Source organism: Lathyrus oleraceus, chromosome 1, assembly GCF_024323335.1.
Source record: "Lathyrus oleraceus cultivar Zhongwan6 chromosome 1, CAAS_Psat_ZW6_1.0, whole genome shotgun sequence".
Classification (NCBI taxonomy): Eukaryota; Viridiplantae; Streptophyta; class Magnoliopsida; order Fabales; family Fabaceae; genus Lathyrus; species Lathyrus oleraceus.
Genome location: NC_066579.1, coordinates 191,399,525 through 191,414,226, shown reverse-complemented (window position 1 = coordinate 191,414,226; position 14,702 = coordinate 191,399,525). Strand labels below are relative to the sequence as shown.

The 14,702-nt window shown below is 34.5% G+C and overlaps 1 protein-coding gene across 1 annotated transcript; it reads right to left on the bottom strand.

Annotated features, from left to right (window-relative positions):
• Nucleotides 1–5,500: 5,500 nt before the first annotated feature.
• On the bottom strand, nt 5,501–14,444 carry LOC127126985 (RNA-binding protein 1). Its single transcript, XM_051056065.1, has 6 exons — nt 14,184–14,444; nt 7,715–7,851; nt 7,314–7,608; nt 7,134–7,195; nt 6,969–7,047; nt 5,501–6,055 (listed from the first exon to the last, which is right to left on the bottom strand). The coding sequence occupies exons 1-6, from the start codon at nt 14,260–14,262 to the stop codon at nt 5,910–5,912; spliced, it is 798 nt and encodes a 265-aa protein (XP_050912022.1). The 5' UTR covers nt 14,263–14,444; the 3' UTR covers nt 5,501–5,909.
• Between the last annotated feature and the right edge of the window lie 258 nt (nt 14,445–14,702).

Here is a 14,702-nt window from a genome sequence, read left to right as displayed (position 1 = left end):
CAATAACCAAAAGCGATAAATAAAAATATAAAAATTGAAACAAGAAACAAAACCAAAACCTTAGAGTGAAAAAAGAAACTTCATTTATGATCCTCTTCTAGTTGCTCTAGTGCTTTAGGGGTGGTACATGCAACAACAAAAAATTGACGCCTAAGTGAGTGATTGTCAAAATGAGAGGTATAAAGTTTTTTTGAGAATGTTAATGTGTACTTCGATTAGACGTCGGAAGTCTTTTATATAGGATTCTTATCAGGATTTCTAAATATCCATAGCCCTAACTTTAATCATAGTCGTCTGAGTCGACAGATATTGAAATACAATTTGTTTTGTTATCTAACGGTCTTGCTTTAGTTGTCGGTCTGTGTGGTCTGTGTGTCAGGTGCTTTCAAGAAAAGGTTTATGCCTCCTACAAATGTCTTAGAACCTTGTGTTGGACAACCAAAATCGAGACATATATTTTTTCCCTTTGATGTCATTGCCATGGCACCATTCCATCATGAATATCTCCACATTTTGGACTTAATAACTATGTTGAGCTCCTTATGTAAGGCTCCATATTTCTTCTTTATTTTAATTAATAGAGAAATTAATCATAGACTGATTTATGATGGATTGAACATGGAGAGTATCTTTGAGAATTAGTGATATTTTACGGATTATGGAATTACAAGATTCGGAGATAAAATGGACATTTTATCTTAAATGATAAATTGGTCAATTTACGATAATTATAAAATTAAAATTAATTTAAGATTTATGAAAGTGCATGGAAGAATAGTTATGTTCTAAAAAGGTAATTATATTAATTAGGACACTTAAGAAGTCTAACATCACGTATGGGTGTAATTGCGAAAACGGACTCTTGAACTAAAGAGAATTTTAGTCATTTCATAATATTATATAATATTTAAAGACAAATTAAAATTAATTGGAATTTAGTGTAGGTTTTATAAAAAGCTCCATGTTTTTCATAAAACATAAGGCCTCAAATTTGACACTTTCTAAATATGAAAAAGAATAAAGTTTCAGTTTCAAACTTATCTAATGCAACCAGTGATGGCATACTTCTCTTTTTCCTTTCATTACCAACCTGCAGAGTTTAGAACTAGTAATTTGCTTACTATTCGATGTGATTTTGGAGCATGGTGTTAATGGTTAAGAATTGTGATGCATATTTAATAATAGTGAGCTCGCTACAACATAAACATTTTTTATGTAAGTTGAAAAAACAGGTTTTTATACCGGTTGGTTGTTCGAGGTAACATATAGTGTTATAGTAAGTATGTCATATTTCACCTCGTATACGATTCATTGCAGTTTATCACCTTGATCAATAAATAAATTGAAATAATATGCGTTACTTTTCACATCAAACTGACATGTAACCAAAACACTTTATCACCTCGATCAGTAAATAAATTGAAATAATGTGTCACTTTTCACATCAAACTGACATGTAACCAAAGTGTTATGTGTCACTTTTCACATCAAACAAACTTGTAACTAAGGTTATATGAGTCGGTTTTTACTTTTGGTAAGCTTGTAACATAGGGGATAAGCGTAGAGGATAACTGCTCTCCGGCATTATCGATGTGAAACACCTAGTACTTTTAAAATATAATTTTTTATTTTATTTTTACATATTTTTTATTATAATTTGTATATTATTAAAATAGAATTTAAATGGCACATTTTGTACCATATATTTAAATGACTATAACAACAAAAGAAAAATGATATATATTTACAACAAAACATAAATAGCACATATTTTATACCATATATTTAAATGACTACAAGGCCAAAAAATGATATATATTTACAACAAAACATAAATACCTATATTTTATACCATATATTTACATCAGATATACAAGGTTACTCAAACATATTTGGGGTGAAAATATATGAATTTATTTTTTACAATAAAACAATAACATATTAAATAAATGGTTCAACCAATAAGTTATATATCAGAGTGACTCATAAAATTAAAGAAAGCAAGTTGTCCAAATTATATATCAGAGTGACTCATAAAATTAAAGAAAGCAAGTTGTCCAAGTAGACTAATGTCATATAAGTCTTCTTTTGATAATGGTGTTCGTTCGTTAAATATCTATAACTAAGAATAATAAGTAACTACCATTAGGTAAAAATTATGGAAATAATAAAATACCTATATTATGCTGAATTGTGGAATAGGGATGAGAATAGGCTAGGCTGACCTATAGAGGATATAGCCTGACCTATTTAAGTCTGGCATGGCATGACCTATTTAATAAAAAGGGACATGTTTAGGCTTTTATAAAAGTCTATTTAATTAAATAGGTGAGACTAAAGCTATTAAAAATCCTATGAAGCCTTATGGGTCGGTCTATTATGCATATATATTAGAAAATATGCTAAATAATATATAAAATATCGTATTTTATATTTAAAAAAATAGGTAAAATAAACTATTTGAAAACCTTAATGTGAAACACACTTTTAAATACACTTTCAGACTAGGTTAGGCTTTTAAAAGATCATGTTAAGCCAAACAAAAAAGCTTATAATAGGGCATAGTCCAAACTCAGACCTTAAAAATTTATCGTAGGTCAGACTCAGATCTTCTAAGGCCTGACTTAGGTTGGCTTATTTCCATATCTAATTGTGGCTTATAGAGTATATGTGTGATGGGATAGTCAGTCCTCACCATTATGGTATGGTCGAGGAAATATTGACTCAATTTTTGGATCGTTGTTATGAGTATGAGTGCGATTTTTCTACTTTTAGATAAAACATTTTTTGCCCTTGTAAAAGTGTCCCAATGAAATAAATCAGGTCTTGCGAATAGATAATCTCTCTTACTAAGATGGCCTGCATGCCTTTAAGGAGAAAGAGAGATAAACAAATAGGGGATTGTCCTTCCTTTGGACGAACCAAAATAGAGAGTTGGGGCGGTGTCGCACTCAACTGTCCATTCAAACGTTGTCTCTTTCCTCATGAGTTTGTAAAACGGTAATTTGTGATATACTTGTCTATAGATAAATAGAGACAAGGCATTTAGAATTCCATAGCATCTTAATGCTTTTCTTAGTTTCGGGGGCTGCCAGATTAACCACTACTTGCATTTGTTAAGGTTTACCTTTGTACCTTTTTCTCCAAGGTAATACCCTAAGGATTTTTCAAACCTTACATTGAAAGTACATTTATCAAGGTTAAATTGTATCTTGTGTTTTCTAACTTCCTTAAATATGGGTTTCACGTCAATTGTGTTTCTTCTGATCTTTAGATTTGATAATCATGTCATCCATATAAACCTTAAGTATGTCTTCAATTTGGTTTCCGAAGACTTTATTCATCATTCATTGATATGTCGCCCCTGCGTTTTAAGGTCGAATGGCATGATTTTGTAGCAAAAGTTCCTTGGATGCGTCATAAAGGCAAACTTGTTATGGCTGAGGGGTTCGTCACTATTTGGTTGTACCAGGAGTAGACATCAATAAATGATAGGATCCTGAATCTTAATAAGTTGTCAACAAACTTATCGATGTTAAGTGAGTTTATAAGAGTCCTTTTGATTTTCATATCAATGCCATGTTGGAAAACCAAGTCGTGTACTCCGCTTTGGTTATAAATTTGGCCTTGAGGATCTCTTTAACGAACTTCCTTGTTGCTTCGGCCTTCTCTAGTGACTAAGGTGTGGCATGTTACCTCTAGGATCAGACTTAGAATCTCATTTTTCATACAAACATATCTTGATAGCACCTACCGCACGGGATCAACTATATCATCTCATATCTTAATAGTTTTCGACTGGTCTCCCCTTATGAAGATTGTGGTGAAATCCTACATTGATTTTAGTCTCTCCATTTTTATCAATTCTTTTGGTGGCATGATTTCACTATTACTTTGGTGGCATTACCTCATTACTTTCTTTTGGTGTTGTTGATTTTTTGGAGGGGAATGTAAGTGAAATATCTTATTGATGGGTCATTTTTACTTTGTCAATCGAAATTATATTCATGATTTACTCCATTAAGCCAATATGGTTGAGATTAGTTTTGTTTTTATGCCTATGGTTTCTCCTTTAAAACCCACTAAAATTGAATCCCTAAATTTTTATGATCCTACTCTCTATAGGTCGCTGGTGGAAGCTTTTAAGTATGCAATTATTACAAGACTTGAACTCAATTTTTTAGTCAATAAAGTTTGTTAACTTATGGCTCACACACTAAACACTCACTAAAAATCAGTCAAATGTATCCTTAGATATATGGTTGGTACTATACAGCTAGTGTGCATCTTTATCCTGCTCTTGACCTAGTATTTTTCCCTCTACATGGTTATTATGATGTTGACTATGCACTAAATCGCGATGATCCTTGTTCCCCTTGGGTGTAATTGTTCTAATATACTTTCATGGTGGTTTAAAAAGCAAACAATAGTTGCATGCTCTATTGTGGAAGTTGAGTATGGCAACGTTGCCCTAATTACTATAGAACTTCTATGGCTCCAAATCTATCTAGCTGAACTGATAGTCTCATTTCAATCCCCAATTATTTAGTGTGATAATCAAAGCACGGTTGTTATGGCACACAACCTTGTTCTTCATTCTCGCACAAAACACACATAAATTGATCTCTTCTTTATTACAGAGAAACTCATGAACAAACAAATTGAAGTTGTTCAAATTAACCGCCCATCAATAATTTGTGACATTTCCACCCTAAAAAAATCAGGATTTTGTCAATCGAAGGATGCTAAAACCAACATTTTTGATATTTTCTCAATCGAAATACTAGGATACTTAAAGTAGCTATGTCTCTCTCATTGTGTCAAGTCTTTTAAAATTACTACACATATTAAAAAAATAGTTGAATGAATAAATGTAAAATTTTTATAAAACTGCCTCTATTACTCATTGATTATCATACATTGACATAATGTGTAGTAGAATTTAATGACTTATAAGTATAATAGACAATATTAATTAGAGATAAATTCGGTAAAAACTAACTAATGTTGCATTGAAAAGATAAAGCAACACTTAAATTGGAATAAATTTCTTTGGCTATATAGATTTAGGATATAGAGATTTAGGACAAAGAGAATATCTCTTTTTACAATTATTTAAAGGGAAAGCTGTAAGAGTTTCATTAACTATCCATCAACACCTAATCAAAAATGTGAACTTTGGTCTTATGCAGGCCAGTACCTAATTATTATTAATGAATTGCGTTAGAATTGTGTTAGATGAATTGTATCAAGCTATCCAGTAACTATATATTTATCCCAAAAAAATTATCAAAATATATTTGTTCTTGTAATCAGATCATGGTATGCCAGATAACTTTTATTTTTTTTCACACATTTTCGTATTTCTTCTATGCATTTGACCACCAAAACAACAGGAAAAAAAGAACATCTTGCACTTTGATCCTTGTTTTATCAACAAATCTGTCAGCAGAAAAACAGATTTGTGGCACTTCACACCAATGAAAGAAAGTTTAGGCAGTAAAGGGGGAAAAAACAGAAATTTCCTCATATCCCTTAGTCCTCTAATAATCTATTACATTAGCTCTGTAGTAATTAAGTACATACCCATGTAAATAACCAAAAAATATCATAATTCAATAATACAGTAATTGATCAACTCAAAGTAAAAGCTACCATAATTTAGACACAATGTTCATACTTATCAAATAATAATACACAGCTAAAATGAAAATTTACTATTTGATCTCTGCCTGATAACAATTTGTGCATCTCAAGGGCTCAAATAAGGAATGTAGCCATTAGGAGCAAAATAAAATTTTACGAATTTGTATAGTAATGACCGGCTAACATTCGAGCCCACAAAATGATCACGTTTAAAGGACCGTCCGCAATTCTTATGAGCATAAATCCTAACTGGGTTATGCGAGTCACCTCCTACCACCACGAGATCCGGATCCACTTCTTGGACCGGGTCCACTACTTCTTGGACCGCCTCCACTTCTTGGGCCTGGATACCGAGAAAACTGAAGCCGCAAATAACTAGACTCGGGATTGATTTCATCGACTTTATAGCCTGTGCCAGAACCCAACGTTAGCAAATACCTCGGTAGTATTCGATTCAGGTTGGTTTCATTATCATGTTATTTGAATCATAACTGATTTCTTTCTATCAGCAGGTAATCTATGATGTTAATCTCGTATAGCGGGATGGCCGCTATTAAAGACTAAAAGACAATATACAAACTAAAGACAATTACAATAATTAATAACTATAAGTAATTTTAGTTATTTGTCACTAACATCAAAAATCAAAACCCAAAATAACTTATTAATTAAAGTTCTAAAAGTATTCAAAATGACATTGTTCAGATGAGATAGGTGTTTCAGATGATGTTGATGTCATTGTTCTCACTGAAAACCCAAAGAACAGAGAAAAGGAAACAAAGAGAACAGAGAAGAACAAAATGTGAAATCATCGCAGAAGAAGGAAGGAACAGTGAATTTCCCATGAAGAAAAAGAAGCAGAAGAAAGAGAGGGCTTCACACGCACACAGAAGAAGACTTAAGAGAGCTTGGCACGCAGAGAAACAGGGAAAACACAGCGAGAAGAAGAGTAAATGCAGTCACATGAAGAATAAAATAGCAGGTCTTTCCAAAAAAACAGAATATAATAACAGGCCACTTAAAACACATTGAATGACCAATATACCCTTAATAAATAGACATGGCATTTAAAAAGGAGTGGGCACTTGAGAGATTTCCCCCTGAGACCCTAATAGTGGACGCAAAAATGGGATTGAGCTGCAAAAAGAGATGTGAAAACAGCGCAAGTTGTGGCCGCAACTGCGCACCTGTTGAACGCGGCACAGTCGATGTTGCCTCCGCATTGCGAATCCGTGATCGCTTGCTGTAGCGAGGCAATTGACAACATAGGTAGCTGTATAGAAATGATAATCGCCAAAAAAGAAACTATATAGAAATAATACCTTGCAAGGCACTCAAAGCAGTTGCTGCACAAGCTGGATTTGCAAAGTCCACGAAACAAAGGATCAGAGGATCTCCACGCTGCAAGAAACAGGCAGTTCAGCATAAATGGGATATTTTAGCTATAATACAAGCAAGCAGCCATCTGTTACAAACGATACTCTTACATGTTTGGCCTCTTTGCTGACAAGTCTCACTTCTCTGTATCCAACAAAAGGGCGGAAAATATCTAAAGACAATGTTAAGGAATAAATGTATAACAGAATTAAAATAAATAAAGTTCAAGAGTCATAGACGAAAGCAAGATGATAAAATTCAGAAGCTTTGCATCATAACAAAAAGGATACGAGCCACTTCTCTTCTTGTACAATCAGAAGGTAGACCTTCAATATATAAGGTAGGGGAAGCATCTGGGGGTAGGAGTGCTGTCTCCGGTCCAGGCCTTGAAATTGCATCCACAGGTGGCTGAAACCCATAATTGATACCCCGTCCATTCGGTGCAAAATCAGGACCACCACCCCCATGACGCCCCATGAGAGCAGGATCACCTAGTGAATGGTTCGGTAATCCACCAACACCCCTTTGCAACCCAAGAGCACCAATTGTACTGGCTTCCCCAGCAGAAGTAAATGAAGTAAGTTGCTTCAAAACCAAACAAGATGCATGTTTTCAGCCAACATAACTAGTGAAAATGTCCAAAAAATAAATAGTAATATAATTTAGCAAGCATAAAAGGATGAAATGTTACCCCACTCTGAAGGTAGCGATCATACGCAGATCCAATCGTTTTTGTGTCCTTTACCATTGGGTGACCAGAACGGTCCTCTTCACGAGCATGATAATTATGCATCTCACTTCCAGGAGGCAGACCGGTAGCTGGCATTTCTGTAATGTAAAAGATAAAAGTAATGGCATTTATTATCTCTAACAATTTACGGAAAAAATCTCCATATCTTATAAATTATATATCATTCATATTCATACACTTCTAAACATCAAATATACATTAATAAAATTAACTAATCAGTCGAATGTCAAACTACCCCCAAGAAAAATAACAAGTCAACAAATTACCTTCACTATTATTTTAGAAGATAAAAACTATTGGCGAAAATGAACAATATAAACAGGACCAAGGTAGTCAAGCACAAGATCTTAAGTAGGTTCGAACAGCCTGTGAAAGATCGTAAAACTAGGATTGTAGCACGGCACGTAAGATCCTGTCGAAGGGCAAAATGGTAATTTCATATATGTTTGAAGCCATTAATGAGAGGAGAAAATAGTGTTAAGAAAAATGATGGGAGAAGAACGCGAACAGTGATAGGGAGATGATGAACTCGATTACTGATGGTAGAGGGAGAACTGGTTGTCGCCGTGGAGAAGATTAAGGCGACAATAACAGAGGGGAAAAGAGGGGAAAACGGAATAGGGATAGGAAGATGAAGCTTGAAAGTTGCAGAGGTACCAGCACCTATAGTGAAAGATGCAGCCGATTCTGTTTTAGGGTTAGGAGGGAGAACCTAATTGAAATGATAACTGGGTTTTCACTTAAAAAAACTCGGCCCGGTTAGACAGCCCAAAAAAGAGGCCCAGCACTATTTTTTTACGATCTTGTTCTAGAAAGCTCGATCTTGACCACGTCGTACACGAAAAAATATCTTTTTCTAATCGTAGCACTAAAAGGCAATATCAGCACATAAGATCGTAAGATCTTAAGATCCAGCACTCGATCTTGGCTACACTGACCAGGACACAATATATGCTGAAAATCAAAATAAGACAGGATACAAGGACACAATACCAATATGCAAATGGTTGATTGCATTTATTTGTAGGCAAATAGTGGAAGTTGTATAGTAATTGAAATAAATCAGTTACATATATACAAAAAGCATTAGATCTGTATACACATAAATGAATAAAAAAATAAGGCATATATGAAGATGTTTCAGCATTAGATCTGTTGTACAAGTTCAATTGTTCTAAAGAAAACACCAAGAACATAAACAAAAAATCTATTCATTTATCCTCAATCACTTTCCCAATATACAGTGTATGTAAGATCGGTGGCAACCGCGTAGGATCGTTCGATCTTACAATTCAAAACCCCTTTTCCATGTGGCAATGTGAGTGGGATCAGGGTGAGTGAGATCACAGAAGCAATAGGATCGCAGAAGATCGTTGGGAATTGACCCCAACATTTTGTCAAAAAAAACGCGAACTTCTTTAATTAAAATGAATCCGGGTCGGGTTTTGATAAACCCAAGGTTTTTTATGGTAAAAAATATTGAAATCTTTACTTCTTCCTCACACAAGTCCGATGTTGAGGAAAAAACTCTTCCTTTCTTCTCTCAGAATGTCTTCCCTTCATTCCTCTGTTTCTTGCAAGTTGAGTGTGGTTCATCTCATTCTTGGAGGTTGTGAATTCATCCTCTAATTTATCATGAATTCATTTTTGCTGGGAACCAATTTCGAACTTAGCTGTTTGAGTTAATTATGAATTTATGGTTGAGTCTGTGGATGAATGGGTATCTTTTTTTCATCTATCATAATTTGTATGCATATGTGTGTGTGTTTCTGTGTATCTTTTTCCCTATTACTAGGATCTTACGATCTGTGCTACGATTCTCAGTCTGATACACTTTCTAGGCTCTCATGCGTGCATCCCTATATACAGCTTCCAATTAAGAGCAGTATAACTTTCATTCCCATGGACCTTCCCATTCCCAGCATCCCATCACTAATTATCCTCCCAACTAGCAACTTGTTTCAGTCACCAATATAATCTAGTGAGATTGGGTTAATTTCAGAGCTAAAACTGTATCTTCTAAGCAGAGATACATTGTATTTGACTCCAGAGTTATTAATCCCGGATAGCGGAGCGGCCGACCCCAAAAATGGAATAGCGGGATATTTTTTGTTGACTTTTTAGAATTGACTATATTTTGAACTAAATATATGAATAATCTATACAAATAACACAACCAACACAAAAGTTTTATAAAAATCAAATTAATAAAATAAAATAAAGACTTAATTATTTGTTCTGATATATGTTATTATTATTTTTATTATTAAATGTTATTATTTTTATTAAGTTTTATTAACATATTATAAACTAAGGGGTTAATATGCCTTTTTTTTAATAATTAAGACCCCCAAATAAATGTCAAATTTAAATAAAATCAAAAAGATAATTAAACATAAAATTACTCTAAGCCCCATTTCAGTTACGTACTCAGTCAAAAAAGCCTTTTTATTCTTAACCCGGTCCATTTGGTTACACACTCAAATAAAACCCTAACCATTACCTTTCTTCTCCGCCGCATCTGCAAAACCTCGAGAACCAGAGAAACACAGCCGGAGAGAAAAAAAATGGTTTCATTTTCCGGCGTGTGCGCTAAGAGAGTCGTGGTGGATGCTCACCACCACATGCTCGGTCGCTTAGCAAATAAAAAACAAAAAACAACTCAGTCAACCACTCCGACCGGGATCGACCCGCAACCCGCTATAGCGGCGAAATCGCCCGCGTTTTCAATTGCCCAAACACACCCTGCTTCGCACGCGGTGGGTGGCCGCTCCAGCCGGACCGCCCGGGATCGCTCCGATTGCGGCCTCGATTCATAACTCTGTGTGACTCCCCCAACTAAGCTGTGTACTCTTTTATGTTTCTTATACTTACTGGGGCTGATAGCAAGATATGAAGAGTACAGCACTAGTCATAAAAAACAAGTCATTAGAGATAATAGTGACCGCTCAGTTCTTTAAAGAAAACAAAAAACTACCCTATTTCTCACAATAGGTATCGCATCCGCTGTACCCACTTTACACCATTGGTGGGTGCTACACCTGATTTGTAGAATCTACAATGCAATATTAATGGCGGTTTCATCAAATTCCATAATCGTCAAATTTCATAATGCAATTGCATTACAGACCCACCTTAACCGCAATTTAGCAACTATGGCTCCACAAGTATTCTATATCAGCATACAGAAAAACTTCTCATTGTTACTTATTCATGCCTAGGTACTACATAACCTCTTTCCTTATTTAAGATACCAACGCTCTGAAACAGACAAAAACAAAAAATATCTGATACAATCAGCACTGGCATGTTTGATGAAATGCAGAAGTGGACTTAGATTATTGTATGCTCAAAACAATATCTAAAGCTAATGTTTTTTGCTGGCTATCATCATGAACAAGAAGCATGAGAATCAATTGAGTTAACCATGAAAACCATTCCCTTAACACTAGAAGCATGTCATCAGGTGCTGCAGCAAGGGATTATGACATGAAGAAGGAAGTCTTATTTGGTATTGGTGATGACTGCATGAGTATTTTCTTTTCCTATACATATATTCACTCGGAATAAAACCAATATAAGCCATTCGTTGAAGAATTGGATCCTTGTCCTAAATCCCAAGATAAAGCTTATAAATAGGAAAAACACCAACCAAAGACTCAAGTTTTACGAATTCTTTCTTCAAGAGTAGTTAGAAATTGGAATGAGGTAAGCAATAACATCATCAATGTAAAGTTGAGAAGAAACCCATTAAGAAAACCATGGGATGCCCATTAAGAAAACCATGGGATGAATACGGATTCTACTTTCATCAATTTAGTGCCCAAATATAGTCCTTGCGCTGTAAAATGATTATAGACACATAAGCCTAATCCCTAGCAACTACATGCACACTACCAAGTTTCTTTCTAATGAGGCTCTAGTGTCATCAAATAGTGGCGCCATGGCCGCTATGGCGGATATACATGGTAGTTTTTGGGCTGGCCGCAATGGTAAATGTCGGCCGCTATTGCGGGTTTTTCCGCCATAATCCGCTATAACAGCGCCGCAAAGCAGACGATATGGCGTAATTTTGGCTTTCTGCCATGGACTGACATCTGCCATCAACAACAGTCTGAGTTATGTTCGGTGAGAAGAGATCTGAGAACTAGGTGCTGTTGCAGAAAGACAATTTGTGGTTGAAGAACTAATGCTTTTGTTTTTAAGATAGATTTAAAAAAAGCATGCAACGGATTGACATTGAAAAGGTTTTGTTTACTGATAACCATTGAAAAATCACAACTTTAAGCTTGACACTACTGTCACCCAGTTACTGTTGCATCTAGAGGAAAATTACACCTTTGATATGACAATGATACTAAAATTGTGTTCTTCTATTTTCGTAGAACTTAATCACTAAGAACTTAAACACAAAAACGAGAATATGTCACAACCCAGCAATGTCTCTTCATATTTAGTTTGTTCAATTTGTTTAGTTTATAAATACACTCAAACTCCATAGTGTCTTTTACGTTGTTACAATATTTGACAGGATAAACACATCCTAATAATTACAGGTAATTCATCCATCACTGAGAAATTGAATCAGATAGATATTACATGACATTATTAGGATCATAGATCAAGGTAGTTAAAATCAAGATCTTACATAAAATTGGAAAGAGAGTAAAAGATTGAAAATATTGGAATAATGAACACAGATTGTACAATCCTACTGAAAACATTAAAATAGATTTTAATATATATAAATATAATAATGTAATTGATTAATAGTATGGTATATAATTATAATATAAATGAAGTTGAGTGAGAATGTCAATATGTAATTATGGTTATTTTATGATATGCATATAGTTACTTTTTTATTAATAGTGAATCTGACAAGAAAATAATTAACCAAAAGGGAATAGATCAGTTCACAATTAAAGAGAGAAGCATATGATTAAAGGGTTGATGAATTTCAACAAAGCTCATCAAGTAAGTTTCAAAAGCACCCACAAGCCAACTTTGTTGATGACTGTTGGGGGAAAAAGACTTTCAAAGAGATGAAGAAGCGTCCAGAGAGTATCATGCCAACCACAGAAGGATGATTTCTGAAGTAGAAGCAGTGAGTGTGACCAGCAAATAACACGGATAGAGAGAACACTGAACAAGGAGCAGAGAGAATCAAAATGCTCGCAGCAGAGAAGGCATGGATAGAACACATTATATATGCTCTCAGGTTCCAGTAAAGAAATTAGAAGAGGATCACAGAACAGTTGCACATGGCCGAGCGACAGAAAGAATGGTTCTAACTCAGATACCTTCAAACTCAAATGACGTCTCAGCAGTCGGAATCATAAGACGCTTGCAGCAGTCGAAATTGAACTCAGATAACCCCGTAAAATCAATCTCAGGCACATGCAATACTAACTTGATTTTAGGTTTCTGATTTAATCAAGGCAAAATGACTTTTTGCAACCAAGATACGGAACCCGATTTGCAGAACCAGGTTACTGTTCATGGAAGAAGGATTGAGAAAATCGCTATTAACAATCGTATAGCCAATTTCAGATTCTGCTTGTGATCAAGATCTTACGCAATGTTAAAGATTGTAAGAATTTAAGATCACACATGCAGAATCACGGTTTAGTTTTAACTGCAGTGATTAGGATAATAAGATCTAACACCCACAACATTATACGGTAACATACAAAAGTGAGGTAATCAACTTCCTCAATTTGAGATTATAAAACAGTTGACCAAAGCATCCAATCATCCCAAATGTCATTGATGTTAGTGACAGAAAAATCTATCCAAAAAAAAAATCAGCAATCAGAACATTTTAGGGTAAGGTCAGTGATCGATCCTACACAATGCACCAATTTCCGATTCTGCTTTTGATCGAGATCTTTGGCAAGGAGTAACATTTTGTAAGAATTTAAGATCACATTTTTAACTACCATGATTAGGATAATAAGATCTAACACCACAACATTAAACCCTGACATTCAAATGTGAAGTAATCAGCTAAATCCAATTTACTTGCATCCAATTATAACAGTCCTCAATTTAAACTTATAAAACAGTTGTCCAAGCATCCATTATCCCAAATGGCATTGGTGTTAGTGGTGACAGCTAAATCCATCCAAGAAAAGAGGATCAGCAATCTTATATGATCAATTTAAGGCAAAAAGGGGTAACCTTTCATTTTCCCTCAACATTTAATATCCTCTAAACCCCTCAATCCAAACATGCCCCAAAGCTAAACAAAAGAATCTAAATTCAAATCAATAACAAAGTGAGGCTTCGACTTATTTGGGCAATTTCATTTATTTGCATTAAATACAACAACAATGAAAGAGAAAGATGAAAAATTGGACTAAAGAAGCGTGATAGAAATTGATGTAGAAGAAAAGGGGAAACGAACCGTAATCTGAACGGGGTCGTTTGTGCAGGCCGGAATGGGGGAGAAGCGTCTGCTGGCGGTTCCAGAAGCCATCGGCCATGGCGAGAAGAAACCCTAATTTAGGGAGATGGAATCGGAAAACGGAAGAAACCCTAGGCGGTGGCGACGGAAGGTGGTTGGGGTTAGCTGTTTGTTACTGACGATTTTACTTACTCACGACTTTCTCTACTAACACAGCACTTCGATTCGGAATTGAAAGAAAAAAAAATGCAAATAGAATAAGCTTATGTTTTAATCCCTAAACTATCCTAATTCAAAAAATAATAATAATAATAATAATATATAATCTAATTAAGTAAAAATATTGCTTCAATATATATATAAAAGTGAGAAACTACTTAACTTTTTTTAATTTACTCTAAATCATAATTTTTAAATTGAATCTAATTTAATAGTTAATTCAATGAAAAAAGTCAATTTAACTATTAGATTATATTCAATTGAAAGATTATAATTTACTCTTAAAGTAAAGTAAGATGA

Coding starts and splice junctions, on each gene's coding strand:
- LOC127126985 (XM_051056065.1), bottom strand. CDS start 14,262: ATGGCCGATGGCTTCTGGAACCGCCAGCAGACGCTTCTCCCCCATTCC. Junction 7,048..7,133: donor TCAGCAAAGAGGCCAAACAT/GTAAGAGTATCG, acceptor TGTTTCTTGCAG/CGTGGAGATCCTCTGATCCT. Junction 6,056..6,968: donor TGCTTTGAGTGCCTTGCAAG/GTATTATTTCTA, acceptor GTTCTGGCACAG/GCTATAAAGTCGATGAAATC.